Source organism: Mustela nivalis, assembly GCF_964662115.1.
Source record: "Mustela nivalis genome assembly, chromosome: 10".
In the NCBI taxonomy this organism is placed as follows: Eukaryota; Metazoa; Chordata; class Mammalia; order Carnivora; family Mustelidae; genus Mustela; species Mustela nivalis.
In genome coordinates this window covers 60,209,831-60,230,133 of record NC_139029.1, presented here as the reverse complement: position 1 = coordinate 60,230,133, position 20,303 = coordinate 60,209,831, and the positions used below count along the sequence as shown (strand labels likewise).

The following is a 20,303-nucleotide window of genomic DNA, read 5'->3' as shown; positions in this document are numbered from 1 at the left end:
ATGGCATCCTCGTGAAAGGATTTCTAGTACTACCTCATCTATAATCAATTATTCCTTTCTTTAGGCTTTTACAACAGTACGTCGGGTAGAAGTGAGCCTTGGGGCGCCTGGGTGGCTCATTTGGTTAAGCGTCTGACCCTTGATTTTGGCTCGAGCCCTGTCCTGCATCGGGCTCAGCCCAGAGTCTTAAGATCCTTTCCCTCTCTCTCTGCCTCTGCCCCTCTTCCTGCTCACTCTCTTTTTTAAATAAATAAAATATTTGAAAAAAAAAGAAGTGATCTTTAAAAATTGCTGCTCATATACTCCTCCAAAGTTTTAAAACTGTGTACTTAATGGAAGTTTATTTGCATCCTGTTTACATCGTTAAGTTGCAAACACTACCAATGATATAATGTCTAACATAATAAAACATCAACTCTTTATAATAAATGTATGTCACCACTTAAAAAAAAATAGATCTGAAGTAATCTCAATACTTGTTTTATGTTAGGTTCTTGCAGAAGACACCATTTGAATGCAAGGGATTTATTAAGCAGGCGCTCCCAGGAGAAATGGGTAAGGAAATAGGAAAAACGTGATGGGAGTCAGGTGAAGTCCCAGCCTCAGCCTGACACTGTTGGGAGCTTAAATGGCAATTCCATGTCCAAGTTTATCCCATATCTGGGCAACAGAGTTCCCTTCTGAAGCTCTGCACTTGTCATTATTGGCTAGGAGACAGTGGGTGTGTATGTGACAGCAGGGTGGGAGGTGGATAGGAAACAGACTTCCAGATTTTTTCTTTGAGTGCAGAGGCTCCAGAAGTCTGAAGCAGGAGCAGCAAAGCCTAGGATCCGGGAGAAGAGGCACAGCACTAAATAAAGGGAACGTGGCTACTGGGATAGGTTCCAGAGGTAGCAACAATATCCCGACAATGTGATGTTACCGATAATTTAGAACGTATGTTAGACTTCGGATTCTGGAGGATAGAGTAGATAGGATTTTCCCATTCCTCCCACTAAGTATAACTAAAAACTCTGGATATTATACATAAAGCAAACATAAGAAGACTGAAAGGTGAAGAGGGGAAGGTGGACTGGCTAGGCATCTTGGGATCTGAAGAACAACAGAGTGGTAAGTTCTCTGGTGTTCCTTCTTCCCTCACATAACGCGGACTGGGAACTTGAAAAGCCAGGACCCAGAAATGCCAGTGGGCTCAGACCGCCTCTGCCCACCCCCACAAAAAGGGTCCTAATACAAGCCTGTTCTCTTTAGCCAAGGAACCAGGAAACCGTGTAACAAGAGACCTTACAAAGGAAGAGCTGTACTGGAGAAGCCCCACAGTTAGCTGGAGCTTAGCCAACAGGCAGGTCGGGGCAGGAGCTGGGAGTTAACTGCCTCGGAGGTCAGAGCTGCTGGAATGGGTGAGATGCCTGGGATGAAGAGAGAAATGCAAGAAAGCCAAAGACAGAAATATGGGAATACCTACCCATTATTGACATTTGTTTTACAATTAGAGAACAATCTGATAGCTTTAAAAACAAAATAAAACACATGCTTACTGTCCCTCTCTGGAAAGTCTCAGATCATTTCTGTATTTTTCCAAAGTTAGGAAGATGATTCTAAGGTGTAATGAATGTTGAAAATGGTTAAAAGGTTTCAGAGAAAATGATTTGAGAATTCACCATAATCAGGGCAGAAGCAAGCATTCGGGATGCCTGCGGGCACAAGGTGATTAACAGCACCAAATGCTGCAAGTGGCAAGGGCACTAAAGTTTCAAAGGAGCTTCTTTCTGGAACAATGAAGGAGAAGACTGTGCTGGAAGACTTCCGTGGGCATGTTAAAAGAAATTAGAAAAGTAAAAATATTACAATCTTATTATAAAGACCTAAAAGAGAGCAGTTCAGAGAGATGATAGAAAAAGGGAGGGAAGAAACAGCTCAGCATCACGGACATCATCCCTGAGGAATTTAGAAGATAACAGATGTTTTTGAAGTCCATCTATTTTAAAAATGAGAGTGCAAAATGATACGTTAGAAGGCAAGTATCTGGGGTGCAAATCTGAGTAGAATTTACATAAAGACAAACTATAAAATATTAGGAAATGCCAAAATCACAACTCAGTGTTGACTATGTTGTATACTTTTTTTCTTGACATTCTGATAATTTTATCCTAGCATGTACTAGTTCTAGGACTAATAATTTCTCTTTAAGTATAACTTTTATGATTTGATACTTTCTGAAAATACAGTATGAAAGCATCATTTTCTAATGAAAATAAATGAGAAATAAATAGTAACAAAAGTCTATTAATAACTTTCTCATTTTTATTTAACATGATGCTATCAGCACTCCTGTCATGTAAATACAGCAGGTGTCAGAACTATTATACAGAAGAGGAACTGAAAGCCTTGGAAATTCAATGATTTGTTCAAGGACCCTCCCAACTTCCATGCAGCAGTCATAACATAGACCCAAGTCTTTTGATTCCTTGAAACTTTCCAAACCAGTATACAAGGATTCTGTAAAGATTCCTAAGTCTTAAGTTATCACTTCTGACCAGGTTTAGTGAGAGACCAGGCCCACCTGTGTGGCAGAGACCATGCCCATGGCAAGCTCTGGTCTGTGAGAAATAATGTGAAGAGGGTTCAGGTATTTTGTCCTGTCCAACAGCAGTTGTTTTCTTCACAAAGTCAAAATAAAGGGAAGGATTTGTCACTGGACTCCACAGTGACAAGAAAAAGCTCATCCCCCTTTAAAGGCTGGAGATTTCAAAGTGAAAAAGGAAGTCAAATATTGTGATGACTTTTACTCAAATATTTCCAATGTTAAGGTTCTCTTGAAAGAGTATTGTAATTCTGTTTTGCAGAAGTAGAAACTGAAACTTAAAAAAGAGAGGCATTAAAAAGTCAATTTCATTTTTGCAATGAATCTCTATGTGACTAAAACGGATGGTATTTAATGAGCAAATATTATACACAGCTATTTTAAAAAACTAAGGATTTCTCTAAAATATAGAGAAAGAATAAGTCTTGCTTCTCTGAATGGCTCATACACTCAAGAAACTAAAATACTCTTGTAAAGAGCAGCTTTGTAATATCTATTAGAAATATTATTCTACCAAGACCAAATCTTAGTAATCTTCGGGGAAGATAGTAATACTGATTCCTGGGTCATCATCATTTTCACAATCTTCATCATTTTCTTCAGTAATACATTTGCCATGTGCTGCTTCTGGGTTTCTTTTCTTCTTCCGAGTATATGATGAATTATTTTTGTCTTTGATTTTCTTTTTGGGATCTGAGTTAGTAACAGTTTCTTTTTCCAAAGCATGTTGTAGGCAATTATAAAACCTGTAAAGAAATAAGTATTACTGTTATATTTGTGTTCTCAAACAGAATAACTAAAATACATCTATAATTTTTAAATTCTATATATTTGATAATGTCCCATGTCAACATTAAAATATAAATGAATCAGAGAAATAATATGCTTCTTACTTTTACATGATCATTTAATTAGGAAGTGTGTTTTCAGTTCTTCAAGAACACACCTGAAAATTGGGTTGGAAACACCTCTTAACAACCTGTTTTCTACCCCAACTTCTATTCCACATGTACAAGCCAAACAAAAAAGGTAAGAACACAAGAGTAATTATTTTTCTTTATAAAAATTGAGAAATGTAATAAAATCTCACTTTAGAGAATTTGGCAAATATATGAGGTTAAAAATACACTACCTCTACAGAATTACCTAGAAATAACCTCTCAGTATTTTTATTCTTTCCAGTTTATTAATGTATTCTGAATTAATGTATTTATATATGTACCCATATACCTACTGCTTTTTACAGAATTATTATAGTTTTACATTGTTTTATCAAATTTAATATTTATTAAAAACATTTTCTGTATCACTAAGTAAACAACAAAATAACACTTTTTAATAGTAGTATAACATTATGTCATCTAGGTTGGCCTTAATTTGTTTTCAAACTTGCCCTAATACAAACAACAGTGTGACAAACATTTTTAAAAATAGTATGATGGGACGCCTGGGTGCTCAGTCATTAAGCTTCTGCCTTCGGCTCAGGTCATGATCCTAGGGTCCTGGGATCGAGCCCCGTATCGGGCTCCCTGCTCAGCGGGAAGCCTGCTTCTCCCTCTCCCACTCCCCCTGCTTGCATTCCCTCTCTTGCTGTGTCTCTATCAAATAAATAAATAAAATCTTTAAAAAAAAAGTAAAAATAGTATAATATAAGTTTCTAGCTACTTATTTAGGACAGACCGCTAGAAATATAACTGCCTGGTTAAAGGGAGAATATTGTAAAGCTCTTGATAAATACCACCTGTTTTCCAGAAAAGATGTTCAAAAACATATGCTTCTAACAGCAGTACTTGAAAGATCACTTCATTCATATGTTGAATATTACCATAAAAAAACATTGATAAGAGACAATGATATCTTATAAAATAATAATTATCATTTTTGTTTGCGAGTGAAATTGTTTTTCATGTTTATTAGTTATTTTGATTTTTTTTAATGTGAATTACTCTTTTCCTTTCCTCATATTTCTACCTTGGTTTTAATTGTGTGCTACAGTAAACTGTTAGTTCCCCGCAAATTGGTCTTCACATCTTTTCTCCTCCCATGTTAACACCTAATCCAATCCTCCACCTGACACAGAGGTTTTCTGCCATGTGGGAGAGCAGAGAGGCGGCATGGTATATTGCACGTGATTCACATGCTTGCCACTAGGAAAGTTAAAGGGAGGCTAATTCCCTTACTGAGTCTCGATCTCCTCATTTAGAAAAGCAGACATTATCCTGTACCGAGCTGGGTTGTCAGAAAGTTACAAGTGACCTATGTAAGTACTTAGCACAGTGCCTGGCACAAAGTAAGTTCTTGATATGAACTTTTTTATAGAATATAAACTCTATGAGACCAAGGACCCCATCTATCATGTTTTCTGTTTCATTCTTAGCATATAGTACAATGCTAAGACATTCAGTAAAAATAAGTGAATAAACCACCACTGAACAAAAAGGTGAATATGGATGTGTTACCCTAGGTCCCCAAGCAGAGTAATCTGGAAGCTGAGAACCCCCTTGTTTACTGTGGGGATCTCATGCTTTTAAGTTCTATTATAATGTAAAGTATAAGAGGGAATTTTTGACAGCTATGGAATAGATTGCTATTTGGATCAATTTTCTTTTTTTTTTCTTTTTTTTTTTTTTTTAAAGATTTTATTTATTTATTTGACAGACAGAGATCACAAGTAGGCAGAGAGGCAGGCAGAGAGAGAGGAGGAAGCAGGCTCCCTGCTGAGCAGAGAGCCCGATGTGGGACTCGATCCCAAGACCCTGAGATCATGACCCGAGCCGAAGGCAGCGGCTTAACCCACTGAGCCACCCAGGCACCCCTGGATCAATTTTCTTATTTAATTGAATGAATAGGTTATAAGTTCTAGTTGTAAAGGCTCTAAAATTGCCCTAAAAAACCAAGATAGTCACCTGTTTCCAAATAGTCCAGCCAATTTTAATATGTACCTAATATGATTACACCATATCCTATCCATATTTCAAGAACTTACATACTCACCAGTTATGTATACCTGATATCCAGCACCATATCTGGCAAATAGTAGACACCCAATAGATATTTCTTTGGTGAATAACTCAATCTCAAATAGGAGGTATAGTGCAGGAAAAACAGTATAGCAGGAGGTACAGCAAAAGACTTTGGAAAATACTACTACTGTATAATTTTTTAGACCCTGTTCCATGGTAACAACCTTTTAGTTTAATGTACCCCTTTATCTTTACCCAACTGAAACCTGGTTCCCCGATAAAGACACCATCTGCTTTGCATTCTTCTCGAGTGGGTATACTTATTTTTTCTGCATCTCACCTAACAGAGTTGGGACGAGGTAAGAATGCAGCTGGCTCACCAACACTTCACCAGACTAAACTTCATCTGCCCCTCATGTCATCTACCGATATTTTGTTCAGTATCTTACATTCATGAAAATTTCTACACCCAGGATAATCTTTCCCTCCCGGTCTTACCAGCATCCCGGGTGACTTTAATGACTGATTTTCTTTTCATCTTCCATACTGCCTATTTAGAATAGTTTAACACAATGACCCAGTAGAATGACTCATTTTATCTAAAACGTAAGTCCAGGGGCACCTGGGTGGCTCAGCTGGTTAAGTGTCTGCCTTCAGCTCAGTTCATGATCCTCAAGGTCCCAGGATCGAGCCCCACATGGGCTCCTCACTCAGCAGGGAGCCTGCTTCTCCCTTTCCCTCTGCCTACTGCTCTGCCTACTTGTGATCTCTCTCTCTCTGTCCAATAAATAAACAAAATCTTAAAAAAAAAAAAAAAGTAAATAAAACGTAAGTCCAAAACTTCATCATGCCACCAAATGATGTGAATCATTTCAGATCATTGTTCCACTGATAAGAATGATTCACATGATAGGTGAATCACCCCTATCTGATCATAAGAGGCTATCCACGATATGCAACTCCATTTTCTACCATTTTCTACCCAACCCTGAACTTTAGACTCAGGTCACCGAGTCTTTTTTCTGGATTATACTTTATTCCTAGAAAATTAAAGATAAGATTAAATTGCTCTTTTATGATCATAGAGAATTAATAGCTTATGTAAAATATCCTGTCAATCACATAAAAAAGTAATTAAAGAGGAATAGGTGCCTTACTTTAACCTTCCATTAAAGAACCTAAGAATTTAAAGCTACATCCTTGCGGTACCAAAAACAACTGTAAAATGGAAAATGATTCTGTTGTCTGAAAGCCAAGAACAAATACTCCAAATACGTTTTCCTTTTGTTTTTTAAAGGGAATTTTTAAAAAGTTCTTTGGGAAACTTTCTCAGTAAGTCAGAAATTTGTTTTGCAATTACATGCTCTCTCCTCATACGATGCCCCTTTACAGAGCACTCTGAAGCCCAATTCTCAAAGTGCAATTTTCTCCACTCTCATAGACAATAAAAAGAACTCGGAAGATAAAACGAAATGTATGCACAGGCAATTATCTTCCCCACCCCCAAAGAAAATCAAATTGTCTTCAGTTTCTCTACTTCTGCAGTCAGATTATCATGCCACAGGGCAACCTGTACTTAGCGCTCTCCATGACAGAACTTTTCAGAGCAGCTCTAGGAAAATGAATTCTTTTTTTCAGGTCAGTTAGAGAACCACTTGCAATAAAGAGCTGATATTTCTCTGACTTCTGAAATAGGAATATAAAATTAATGAAATCTAGCCACAATTTCATACCCTTTAAGGGTTCCATTATTCACACATAACAAAAAAAGCTATTTTCACAGATATGTATTTAGATTTTAACTCGATTAAACTCTAGCATTTTTATTAAAAAACAGGTATGTGACGGAGCCTGTGTCAGGTGCTAGAGAAGGAGGGAAAGGACCCAGCTGTGCCCTCAAGCAGCTCAGGGTTTAATGCGAGCTGCAGAACTGTACAGACACATTCAGCATGCCATGAAGCAGACAAGAGGAAGGGGGAGTACCGCGGGGGTACCTCGCTTCAAGTGAGATCATGAAATGCTCCTTGAGAAATAACCCAAGGCCGGGGCTGAATTATAAGGATGGACAGAAGCTGGCTAGGTACAGGAGAGGAAAAAAAATGAGGAACAGAATATCCAAGGGAGAAACTATACAAAAATAAAGTTATGTGTTTTCACTTTATATTATTTGCTTCTTTGATCTTAAGTAATAGGGAAATGTGTGACTTATTATTTACCTGTTTTAGTTCTGTTTTTAAAAATAAGACAGCAACAACAAGGAGTCTAAGACATCTGTTACCCTTGCCGCCTCCTCCTTTCTACCCCCATTTCTAGTCTGTCACCATGTTTGGTTTACATTCTGCACTATCACTCCCATTCATCTTGCTATTCAAGCTCCTATTACTTCTCACCTGAACTGTGTGCCAAGAGCCTACACCGCTCACTCTTATCTCCAGACCATCTTACACGTCTTCCAGAATAATCATTTAAGGCTTTGAAGCCTCATAAGTAGCACTATGGATGGAAAAAGTTAACAAATTAAGCAAACACTTATTAAATACTATTCTCATGCCAGGCCCTCAGAGAATGGTAAATAAGAAACTGTCATTATCTTTGGGGAACTCAATTTAATGGATTAACTTTTAAGTTCTTTATTGCTTATTATTAACTCAATAAACATGTGCTGGTTTTCCACTATGAGCTGGACACTACCTTAGGTTTTCGGATAAGAAATATTTAAAGCCTGTATGAGTATGGTTGGTGGCAGGGAGAACTCAGTCCTATTTTCAATGTGACCGCACTGTAGTGGAAGAAAAGGACATACATGCAATTAATTAATGTAATTCAATATGGTTCAGATGTCTATTTTGTACTGAGAAATAAACTGTAACGATATTGGTAAATAATAAAAAAATCTGAACCAAGGAAATGGCTATCGGGTTGAGACTAGGACAAGAAAGCTAATGAGGGAAGGCTGATGGGAGTATTCTAGTTAGATATGTTTCAACGGTTATTGGCTATACAGGCTCAGGACTTGGGAGAGATTTGGAGGACTTATCAATTATATGGGGAAGCAGCTGAAGGAATGGGCTAGGAACAACAGGTAGCACAAGCAGGAAGGAAAGCAGAGAGCGACAGAACAGAATTTCATAGACCTGCCAATAGCTGTATGAAAAAATGCTCCATGTCATTGACTATTAGGGACATGCAAATCAAAACCACAAATACATCACCTCACACCTGTCAGGATGGCATCTATCAAAAAAGCCCACAAAAGACAACAAGTATTGGCAAGGACCTTGAGAAAAGGGAACCCTTGTGCATGGCTGGTGGGAATATAAAATAGTGCAATTCCTGTGGAAAACGGCACAGCAGTCCTTTATACTACCAGGTGATGCAGCTATTCTACTGCTGGGCAAACACCCAAAAGAACTGAAAGCAGGGCTCAGACATTTGTACACATGTGTTCCTCACAGTGTTATTTACAAAAGCTTAAAGACAGAAAAATCCCAATTGTTCACTGATGAGTGAATAGATAAATAAAATGTGACCTACAAATACAGTGGAATATTATTTAGCCTTAAAAAGGAGTGAAATTGTGATACATGCTACAACATGGAACACTCTGAAGAGCGTATACTTAGGTGAAATAAGCGAGACACAAAAGGACAAGTATACTATTCCACTTACGTGAGGGACCTAGAAAAGTCAAATTCAAAGTAATAGAAAATAGAATGGTTACGAGGAACTGGGAGTCTGGGGAAGGGGGACTTGTTGTTTAACAGGTTCTGAGTTTGAGTTTAGGATGATGAAAAGGTTCTGGAGGTGGACAGTGGTGGCTGCTTAACAGTGTGAATGTACATGATGCCACTGAAATGTGCGGTTAAAACTGGTAAGTTTTATGGCATATATATTTTACCATAAAATAGAAAAGGTTTAAAAAAAGCACAACTGGGGCGCCTGGGTGGCTCAGTGGGTTAAGCCGCTGCCTTCGGCTCAGGTCATGATCTCAGGGTCCTGGGATCGAGTCCCGCATCGGGCTCTCTGCTCAGCAGAGAGCCTGCTTCCTCCTCTCTCTCTCTGCCCGCCTCTCTGCCTACTTGTGATCTCTGTCTGTCAAATAAATAAATAAAATCTTTAAAAATCTTTAAAAAAAAAAAAAAAGCACAACTGACCTTTTTTCCAATTTGTTTTATCAACAGTACTATATGCCAATGTAGTCAGCCATTTTACTCTTTATTTACCATTTTCTTACTATATAGCTCATGAAGAGAAGAACATGGCTAATTTCCTTCTACTCATACATAGTCAAATAGTGGTTTCATTGGACCCAAGTCAGTCCTGATCTCTTATTAACAGATCCAAACAGAACCTTTCTCTTATAGTTGTAAAGAAATCTCCAAACTTCCTATTTTTTAGTTAGAAATCATTATATATAAAATTCTCTTATTCGTCCCATTAAGAAGTGGGTTTGGGAATTGTTTCACACAAATAAGACCTTTTTTCTTAAATTAAAAACGTTTACCTCTTAACTTTGATTTTTACATTTCTAGACTATTTCTTATTGCTGACATATTACTGATTAGGACTTGACATTTAAAAATTCTACTATAGTTACTTGAATTGTGAAACTTTGGTCCTATGACAAACCAATTTCATACTCAAAGTCTGATTGCAGAACTTATCACCTCCAGTATTTTTTTTTTTTTTCACTTTTCCACATTGGAAGGGTAACTTTTTCTCCGCATTTGGTTGAATGTACAGCTGTTCCCAGAGAAGCTCTCTAATTTGTTCCCCCTTTCTGAATTCACGTGTAATCTTCTAATCAGTATCTTAAGACATTTTCTGCCCTTCTTTAATTTTTCATTGATTTTATATGATGAGCATGGCTCTCTTGATAGCAGCATGCATACTATAATCTCAAAACATATTTTTGAGTCGATGGATTTAAAGTGTAATTTGATTTTACAGCTGGTGAACGTGGCTCAATTAACTTCACCAGGGTGTGTAGTTACTTGCTCTTGGGCTATATTTATAATCTTGTTGAAATTCAAGTAAGGAAACAGAGAAACTGATTTGTTACTTCCTACATTTTAGCAAAGAGCCTCACCGGAATACAATCTAAGAACATAGTAAACTTATGGAATGGTACCAATAAATCCCTAGATGTAGTTCAAATTCAGTAGTCTGGGGAAGTGGCTGGGTGCTCCTTAGTACTTACTTGAAACGACCACTTCATTTAGAATGTTTGCTCAAAGCACCTGGTAGCCAGGTAACCCCTCAGGTTTTTTCAACCAGGGTTCTACTAGAAAATTAAGCTCCAATGCCCCAAGACATCCATTGTCTATAATGAGTTAACTTCTCTCCAATGTATCTACAATAGAAGATGTACACCCTTGTTGCAAGAACTGAGAAACAGTCGCTTGAATAAGTTTGTGACTTCTGTGGTTCAAATGAGGAGTCCTGGTTAAGAAAGCCTGGAGGGTTTGTAATGATGTGATCATAGGTTTGTTTTCTCTATGTGTCACTGAAGAAGGAAAAGAGTGACCCTATCCTGAGAACCCATGACATGACAGGGATAGGGCCAGTCATTATATAGATGCTATTTATACTAAAACTGTTCTTTAAGATGGGAATTTCTCCTAAGTTAGATGGAAGACAAATGAAGTCAAGGATGTTGAGTAAGTTGTGGTGGAACCCGGATTCAAATTCAGTTCTGCCTCTGGAGCCAAATTCAACACTGCTACCATTGGCACGTGTAGTCTTAGCTACTTCAAAAAAAAAAAAAAAATTGTAGGTATTAAAAGAATTTTAAGCAGGCAAGTAAAATAATAGGATTCCTTTGCACTTTACAGACAGGATTCTGATGGTGATACCAAGAATGGCTTGGCAGAGAGACACACCAGAAACATTCTACTATGAGACCAGCTAACAAGGCTATTGCAGCGGCCTTAAATAAAGAAAGTGACAGTAGAGATGATCTAAGAATAATTTAGGGGGTGACTGACTGGTTGTGAGGTAGCCAAGGAAAATGGGGATGGAGGGAAGGACATTACAAACGCTAAGTTGGCCATCACTCCTTGACAAACTCAGAAGCGTACATCTTGCTGATGCCAGATCACCGGCATTCCCTTCATATAAGAAAGATAGCATCACAGTCACCTCTTCATGTCAAAACACTATTTTTATGAAAAAGTTGACAAGAAAGTAATGTAAGAGTTTTATTTACCAGGAGGTAAAATTTAAGAAGAAAAGGTATAACGATGTGAATTGATAGTCATGATCCTTCCACCTGGGACAATTATGGCAGTTCTAGATCTAATCCGTAAGAACCAGCCACATACGTAAAAGATTTATTAAGCTAAAGTTAACCAGGTTGGTTTCCTCAAAAGGAGATTCTAGATAATTGCCAGCAGATCACATTCAGGGGGCAGTGTGTACCTCTTCCCTGGCTGCCTTCAACTTCATCAGTCATGGTCCCCATTGCTGTTGGGCTCTCTCACCTGAGGGGTGATGCTTCTCTCCCTTTATGCCTGTTCCTACCTGTCACGTCCCACTACCCTGATGGAGCTTCCCCTTTACACTCCATTTAGTAACCTTTACTGTCTGGGCTACTCTCATCTGTTACTTTGATTGCTTTTTTATGATCTGTGCTAAGATTACAAATAGAAAAGTTAAATGTGTGTATCAGTATTTTCCAGGATGACTTAGATATATGAGTACCATAGAAACATCCAATTAATATACCTTTCAATTCTCTTCTTGTTTTCCTCCATTTTTTGATTTGCTATCTGTAACAGGAAGTCGATATATTCCTCAGTCACCATCAGTTTTCCCTTATGGCTTAATGGAACTTCTAAGCCATGTGTGCTCCGGATAGCCTGCAGGAACAGACAATTTAGATATGATGACTTATGCACTAGAGACACTGAAGATAACTTAAGAAAAGTCCCATTTAGGGCTGTGTTTAAACATGTTTGGTTCCATTACAGTCTTTAAGTTTAATATACTTTAGCTAAACATAACTCAATCAAAGGAGATTAAACAGATTTTCCCATCACATAAAGTTATTTCTTAAGAAAGTCATTCTATACATTGTCTTTTAGGAAAGCAGAAAATAGCCAAAAATCCAATCACTCTGACAATTTCACTCTCACTAATGCTTAGGAAGCTTTAATAAACTATTTAAAGAAAAGAAAAAAAATGGAATCTCAACAGAAGCTTCAAGGAAAAGTCAAAATGGACTGAATGTGAAATAGCCTCTTAGTGCTGCTTGAGCAGAGTGTGGTTATGAGAGAGGAAAATAAACCATGCCTGGTAACTATCTCCCAAAGGGGCTGCCTTCTCCATGCTTTAGGGTTGCCAATCTTAGTAACCTCTTGATGAAACAGCCAATGTGTTCTGAGTAAATCCAAACGGTGGAAATGGTTTAAGAACAGCAACAAAAACTAGTACAAGAAATAAAAACTCTTTCGTTGAACTTTTACTGAGCATCTACAGTGTTTTGGCCTCATGAAAGGGGTGAAGAAACAGAATAAATATAACCTCTGCCTTTAAGAACTCACACTTTAAAACAGGAAATAAATAGTGAACAAAGAGTGACAAGACAACATAGGTGTTATGCCAGGAGAGACACACACACATATGTACAAACGTGTCCATAAGTGTATACAGACACACACACGCAGTGCTAAGGAAACATAGAAGAGAACAACTAATTGAGACTGAGGCCTCCGCTTTATGGGAAAGGTAGCATTTGAGTTGGGGTTTTAAGGATAAGTGCCATTTTACCAGGTATAAAAATGGGGGCAGGGGACATTCCAGCCAGAGAAACAGCTCATCTATAGTCATGGAGACATGAAAGAGTACGATACATTTGGGAAAGAGCTGAGAGTTTTCTGTCTGGCTGGAGCAGAAGTATGCTAGCAGAGGATGAGCATAAATAAGGTAAGTGGAAAATAGTTTGGGTAAGGCCTCGAATACAAGGGGAAATATATGGAAACCCTGACTTTTTTAAAAGGGGGATTCTGACCGCATTGGCTGGGGGGACGAAAGGAGAAGATGGATAGCAGGAGAACGAGTCAGGAGACCACTGTAAAGACTGGGGGAGGATCATGATGGCTTAAGTAGGGGCAGTGACAGAGGGCTTGGAAGGGTGGAGTTGGGCATAAGAAATTAGAGGCAGATGTGACAGGACTTGAAAGTAACTAAACACAGAAGACAAAGGAATGGAAAGTGAATGAACGGTTCTGTTCTTGCTTGGGCTCCCAGATGGAGTGTACAGGAAGGAGACAGGGACACAAACCAGTACTGTGGGCTTTGACTTTCTAGTTAGGCATGTTTCTTATTTTTTTTTTCCCTAGGTGTCTTCTTTTGTAAGCCATCTCTATTGGGAAATGGCAAATTTGTTAAAAATAGAGAACAGGAAAGTCTAGGAAGCTAGAATGGAAGAAAACCTGAAATAGATCAAAAGCCAAGAATCCATACCATTACAAATAATAAATACTATCGCAGTCAGAACAGGGCAAAATCACTAGGAGCTGATTTGGCCATGAAAGGACTCAGAGAGGGTGGAGGCTTAGCAAGGGCTTTAAAGATCATCTAGTCCACGGTTGGCAGATAGTAAATACTTCTGACTTTGGGACCATACAGTATCTGTTATAACTACTCACTTTTGCCATTATAGCACAAAGCAACCTGGGTCAGGATTTTATCAAGTGAGAGTAGTGGGATCTGACCTCCTGTGGATTGATCTTGGCCAAGAAAATTGAGACCCTGAGGAATTAAGGGGCTTGCCCGAGTTCATGCAATACAGCTATGGTAAAGCCAGCGGAAGACTTTAGACACTTGCCTATGATTCTCTCCACTACGTCATGGTACTGATTACATGGAGCTTGGACTATTTAGGATGAGGGGGGCACAGAGAATCAGCCTGAAAGGAAGTAGAGGACGACACTATAAGATAAGAGCTCAAATGCAAATCTAAGAACTTGACTTTGCTCTATAGGAAAGAGTAAAGTACTGAAAATTTCTGAGCAAGGGAGTGGCAAGATTTGGGTAGGGAGAGACTAAAGCCCGGGAGTCCAAAGAGATTTTTCAATAATCTGAATCGCTTCAGGCCCAAAGAATTGCTTTTTGCCAAAAGTTTTCTTACCAACATAGTCTTGCCTCTCTTCCCCACGGTTATGCCAGAGTTCCTGAAACCAGAATCTATTGCCACTGAATGCTGTTAAAAAAAATAAACTGTTAAATTCTGATAATCTGGCTAATTAGATAAACTGGTTAGCTCTACAAATTGCAGAAATACATATAACCTCAAACCTATAATTAAATTTTAAAACTAGTTAATTAAACTGACATCATATTTTTTTTATAAATTTAAAACTTAGAATTAAATCTACCCTTGGGGTACCTAGGTGGCTCAGTCATTAAGCATCTGACTTTGGCTCAGGTCATGGTCCCCTAGTCCTGGGGTCGAGCCCCATATCAGACTCCCTGCTCTGAGGGAAGCCTGCTTCTCCCTCTCCCACTTTCCCTGCTTGTGTTCCCTCTCTTGTGTCTCTCTCTGTCAAGTAAATGAATAAAATCTTAAAAAAAAAAAAGAAAAAGAATTAAATCTACTCCCATACCTATAAATTTAAGTATAATCTAAAAACGTTACCAAAATCTGTGCATCCTGCAACTCTCGACACTGCACATGGAGAATGAGTGGTTCAAATTTCAAAATGGCATCGCCAGTTGCTTTCCTCAGAGCTGGCATCTAAATAAATGAGAAATGTTAGGCATCAGACACCAATACATGATCCTTCTCTATGATGACCTTTCACCATATGCAACTTCAATTTTTTCCAGAAACATTCTGAATCATCCAGTATCCATTTTCTGTAATAACTTTTCACTCTGTTTTCTTGGTCCTCTTTCTCCAACCACCTGCCTATTCTTTTAAAAGACCTGGTTTCTAATTCTCCCATAAACCCCTCGTGTCATTCTTTCCAGCCATACCTTGGAAAGTAAACTATTACTCTATTTAATTCCAAAACAGATTTCCATTAAGGAATATGGTATATGATATATGGAATATGGTATATGGTATAAATTTTCATTAAGGAATATGGCTGGACCAGTCCATAGAGCATGTGACTCTCGATTCTGAGGTCACAAGTTTAAGCCCATGTTGTACCCAACATGCACAGAGCCTACTTTAAAAAAAAATAAAGGAATATGATATGAAAGTTTGGGTTTTTTTTTTTTTATGATATGAAAGTTTTATTCAGGGTGTCTGAGTGGCTCAGTCAGTAAAGCCTCTGCCTTTGGCTCATGATCCTGGGGTGTTGGGATCTAGTCCCACATCGGGCTCCTTGCTCAGCAGGGAGTCTGCTTCTTCCTCTGCCCATCCCTGCCCTTTGTGTCCTTGCGCACGCGCGTGCGCGCGCGCGCGCTCTCTCTCTCTCTCTCTCTCTCACAAAAATAAATAAATAAAACATCTTAAAAAAAAATAAAACATCTTAAAAAAAAAAGTTCTGGGGTGCCTGGATGCCTCAGTGGGTTAAGCCTCTGCCTTCAGCTCAGGTCATGATCCCAGAGTCCTAGGATCGAGCCCTGCATTGGGCTCTCTGCTCAGCAGGGAGCCTGCTTCCTCCTCTTTCTGCCTGCCTCTCTGCCTATTTGTGATCTCTCTCTGTCGAGTAAATAAAAAAAACCTTTAAAAAAAAAAGTCCTATTTAAATGCTTTGTTATTAGATTGAAGTTTGAGATGCATATATGTCTTGAGCTAGAATTTATACAAAGTGGTTATTATTTCTGTCCACCTAGTATCCTTGGGCAGTATCCTCCCTTCTTCACACCATTTGATTCCAATGGGACTGTCAATCATGACCCTATCATGACTCATGACTCCTGCTATCATAATCTCAGAAATGCCAAATGCCTAGGTCTGATGAAAGACAGCATTCCATTCTGGCAAAAATAACTGATCTCAAGAGGAGAACATCTAATCCAAGCAGGAAGACTCAGACTCGCCTGGAAATAATACCTGGATATTAGCAAGAAGAAGTCCGTTTCTGCTGGGGCTACTGGCAGCTATTTTTCTACCACAAAGACTGTCTACAGCAGAAGAGAATACGGGTCAATACGCAGAAAGCCAGTACCCAAATAAGGAGACGAAGAATGAATGAGTACCTTAAGACAACACTTGAGTACCTGAATAGCTAATGTAAAGTACCCAACTAATACAAACTCACATGAACTCATTTTAATTTCTGAAGCTAAATAACCCAGGATAGATAGGAAGCTTTACAAGAAGCAACCCAGATAAATAATGTATAACTGATTTATGTCTGTTTACTGGTAATATATAGATAGTACTATCCTTTTCTCTGAGCTACCTTCTCCTTGTATAATTTATTCCAGGTTACAGAGTTATCAAATGGTAGAAGTGAAATTCAAATTTTTGATTTACTCTGTGTCAATATCCATGAACTCTCTATGTCCAAGGGGATGTCTTTTGTTGAGCTATAAGTAATGCTTATTGCTTATATACATATTTATACTTTTATCTCCCAAATCAAAAAAGTCACCGTAATGAATTCTCCTAGGCTTTCTAATCTTCAGTCATTATAATTAAGCACATAAATCTACCTTGAATGTGCTATTCTTTTCATATGTATTTAATGTGAGTCTGAATTAAAAATTTACTTCTAAGTTTATATATATAAACTTACCACATCATCTTTTACACAAGGTTTGTGTGTAACCAGTAGCCAGCAACAGTTTTGCTTTTGAACCTCAAAACCATTTATACCCTAAAATAAAAAAAAACATAATTTAATTTAGTCATATAATATTTACACAAATAGTAAGTACAATGCATAGCATAATTGTAAGCTTTCTTAGATTAATAATCCCAAGCAGTAATTTTAAGTATTACTGAGAATAATTCACTAGGTTTTGGGTAAAGTTAACCCGAAACAAAAATGAAACCAAATTATTTGGTATAGAAAGAAAATAAATTGTTTATTAAGATATAAAACTTAATATTTTCTGATATATGGTCATGATTTTGTCAGAAGAAAAGGGATTATTTTAAGGGGTTATATGCTAGCAGCCTGAGTTGTACTCTAGTTGTTTTATTTGGCTTACAAAAAAAAAAAAAATTTTTTTTTTTTTTTTTGAGAGAAAGAGGACAGAGAGCACGAGTAGGGGGTGGGGTAGAAGGGGCAGAGAGAGAGAGGGAGAGAGAATCTTAAGTAGGCTTCCCAACTCTGAGATCATGGCCTAAGTTGAAATAAAGAGTCAGATACTCAACCTACTGAGCCACCAGGTGCCCCTTGGCTTGCACAAAATTTAAAAAAGCAAACAAAAAAACAAAAACAACTTGGAATTCCCTTTCTAAAAAAGCACTGTACCAATCCCACACAGGACCTGTTACTTTTTAGTGACAGGTGGACTGTTTACACCCTTATAATAAGTTTAGTTTCTAAAGGCATACATCTGTAACATTGGGATTAGACTATATATATAGAATCAAAGGGCAGAGCTAGGACTGCAAGGTCAAAGCTTCGAGAAGCAATGCCTTAACATTAGGGTTTTTTGTTTTGTTCTGTTTTTTATTAACTGAAAAAATGTTTATTTGTAAAGTTCTATTAGATTCTTTGGTTATAAACATATTCTACCCTCAGAAAGGCTGGAAAGAAGATGCAGGGAACCATACTTAGTTTAAATCACTGTACTTCTACAAAGTAATTGTTTTTACAGTGAGTTCACAGAAGACTTGGCTGTCTAGCTTTGTAAAGAAGAAGAGCTGTGCCTGTCCTAAGTAACTGGTTTGCTTTCATTGAATAACCTCAATAACATTTATCTGATCTTATGCTGGCTGCTCTAAATGTTAGAAACAAATGTGTGACTCACCTCTAGCAAATTTACAGAATCTAGGGGCATATATAGGAACTAAAACTATCTCTAGTTTCATCTTACCTATAGTCCCTTCATCCAGATTTTCCCACTTTTAATTTTTCTTCTTATATTGCTTTTCTGTAAGTCGATGCAAATCCTTCCCAAAAATAAGGCTAAATGAAAATAAATAATATACATAAAATGAAAAGAGGTTCAGAAGAAGTCCTAAGGCAGTTCAGAAGAAGCGGTCATTACTTACAAATGGGTATGTATGCTTGTGTTCAGATGGGAGAGGGGAGTTATGGAAGCCACATCTCAAATATACAGACATGGGGGGAAACATTTCAGGAAAAATAAATATGAACAAAGGCAAGGGTGGTAAATATAAGAAGAAAAAAAGACCAGCTCAATTCTAGTGAAGAGATAAACATGAAGAGAAGTAGCAGAAAATATCAGAGCAGCAGAAGGGTTGGAAGGTATACTAGAATAGGGGTTTGGATTTTGTGTTGGAAAAACGTGTAATAAAATATTTCAGCATGGATGTGTGACATGTACAGAATTGTCTTTAGGAAGGTGGATCTGTTAACAGTGTGTAACATGGTTTAGGGTAGAGAGAATGGTAGATCAGTGACCTATCAGAAAACGCTGCAGAAATCCAGGTAAAACAGGGCAGTAGATGAGAGAGTAAGCCCAACTAGAGTGCCAAAGCACAGGAGGCAATGGTGGCAATATAAAAATATTCTACCCCGCTAACCTGGGGGACCAGCAAATTACCAGTCAACGAGGGATCTAAAAAATGAGTTTGTGAGTGTGCTGTCTTTCATGCTTCGAATTCAATCCGAATATTAATATCGACATGCAGCTAATTTTTATAGCTCACTTAATATGAACCAGGCATGATGCTAAATGTTTCAAATTATCCCATTTCAACTACATAAAATCCCTAAGAAGCCGATACTCTATTATCCTTAGTTCATAGAACAGGGAGGGGTTGAGTTTAGATAACCTTCCTAAAATCGCAAAGCCAGTAAGTCCCATAATTAGCTTAGAATCTAAGCAGTATCACTCCAAAGCCTGAGGGCTTGACCACTATCTCAGACTAACCCACACTGCGCTATTTTATTTAGCATAATGTAAAAATTACCAGAGCTGTAATAACGGAGCGGGCCACTAGGAGGCAGTAAACGCCTTAACTCCGGAGACGTTCTATCTAGCAGTTAATTCGGTAGCGCGATCGAAGAGAAAAGCCTCCCAGCCTCGCCCTGCTGGGAAGTCCTTAAATTCCCCCACTATTCAGAATCAAATTCTCTAATCCTTGCAACTCCAGAGCATTCTCAGGCCAGCAGTTTCGCCATCACGGGGGGCCTGTCAGAAATACGCAGTGTCATCAGCTCCGTCCCAGAATTACTGAATCAGAATCTGTGTTGTAAAAGAGCACCCGCTGATTAACAGACCCGTTAACGTTGTAGAAGCACTGGCCTAATTCAACCTCGAAGTTTCATAAAGAAGCCGAAACCCCCTATCAAAAGGACAAGCACAGGCTGGACTGGGGTGCACGGGGGCCTGGGTGGGGGGCGGCCCAGGGCTCCTGGGGTTGCACTCCGCAGGGCTGGCGGGGAAACAAAAGGGCCTCACCCCGTCTAGGAGGAGGATGCGCCCCGCGCAGGAACTGGTGGTGAAGTACTGTTCTCGCCCATTCAGGAGCTGCACAAGTTCTACCACATCCTCGTCCACACTGCCCTTCCGGCTGAGGTCCGCTCTGCTCAGACACTGGGCCTTCCGTCTCCTGAACTCTGCGGAACGATCCATGCGAGGAAGGCTTTAGAGTCTTCACTTTGACATCAGCCCTCGCCTTTCCCTGGGGGAAGCCATTTTGAGGCGAGTGG

The 20,303-nt window shown here is 38.6% G+C and overlaps 1 protein-coding gene across 1 annotated transcript; it reads right to left on the bottom strand.

Annotated features, from left to right (window-relative positions):
• Positions 1-2,282: 2,282 nt before the first annotated feature.
• TYW3 (tRNA-yW synthesizing protein 3 homolog) lies at positions 2,283-20,229 on the bottom strand. The gene is made up of 6 exons (XM_082686120.1): positions 20,053-20,229; positions 17,247-17,327; positions 15,188-15,286; positions 14,681-14,752; positions 12,274-12,407; positions 2,283-3,330 (listed from the first exon to the last, which is right to left on the bottom strand). The coding sequence occupies exons 1-6, from the start codon at positions 20,224-20,226 to the stop codon at positions 3,111-3,113; spliced, it is 780 nt and encodes a 259-aa protein (XP_082542246.1). The 5' UTR covers positions 20,227-20,229; the 3' UTR covers positions 2,283-3,110.
• Positions 20,230-20,303: the final 74 nt, after the last annotated feature.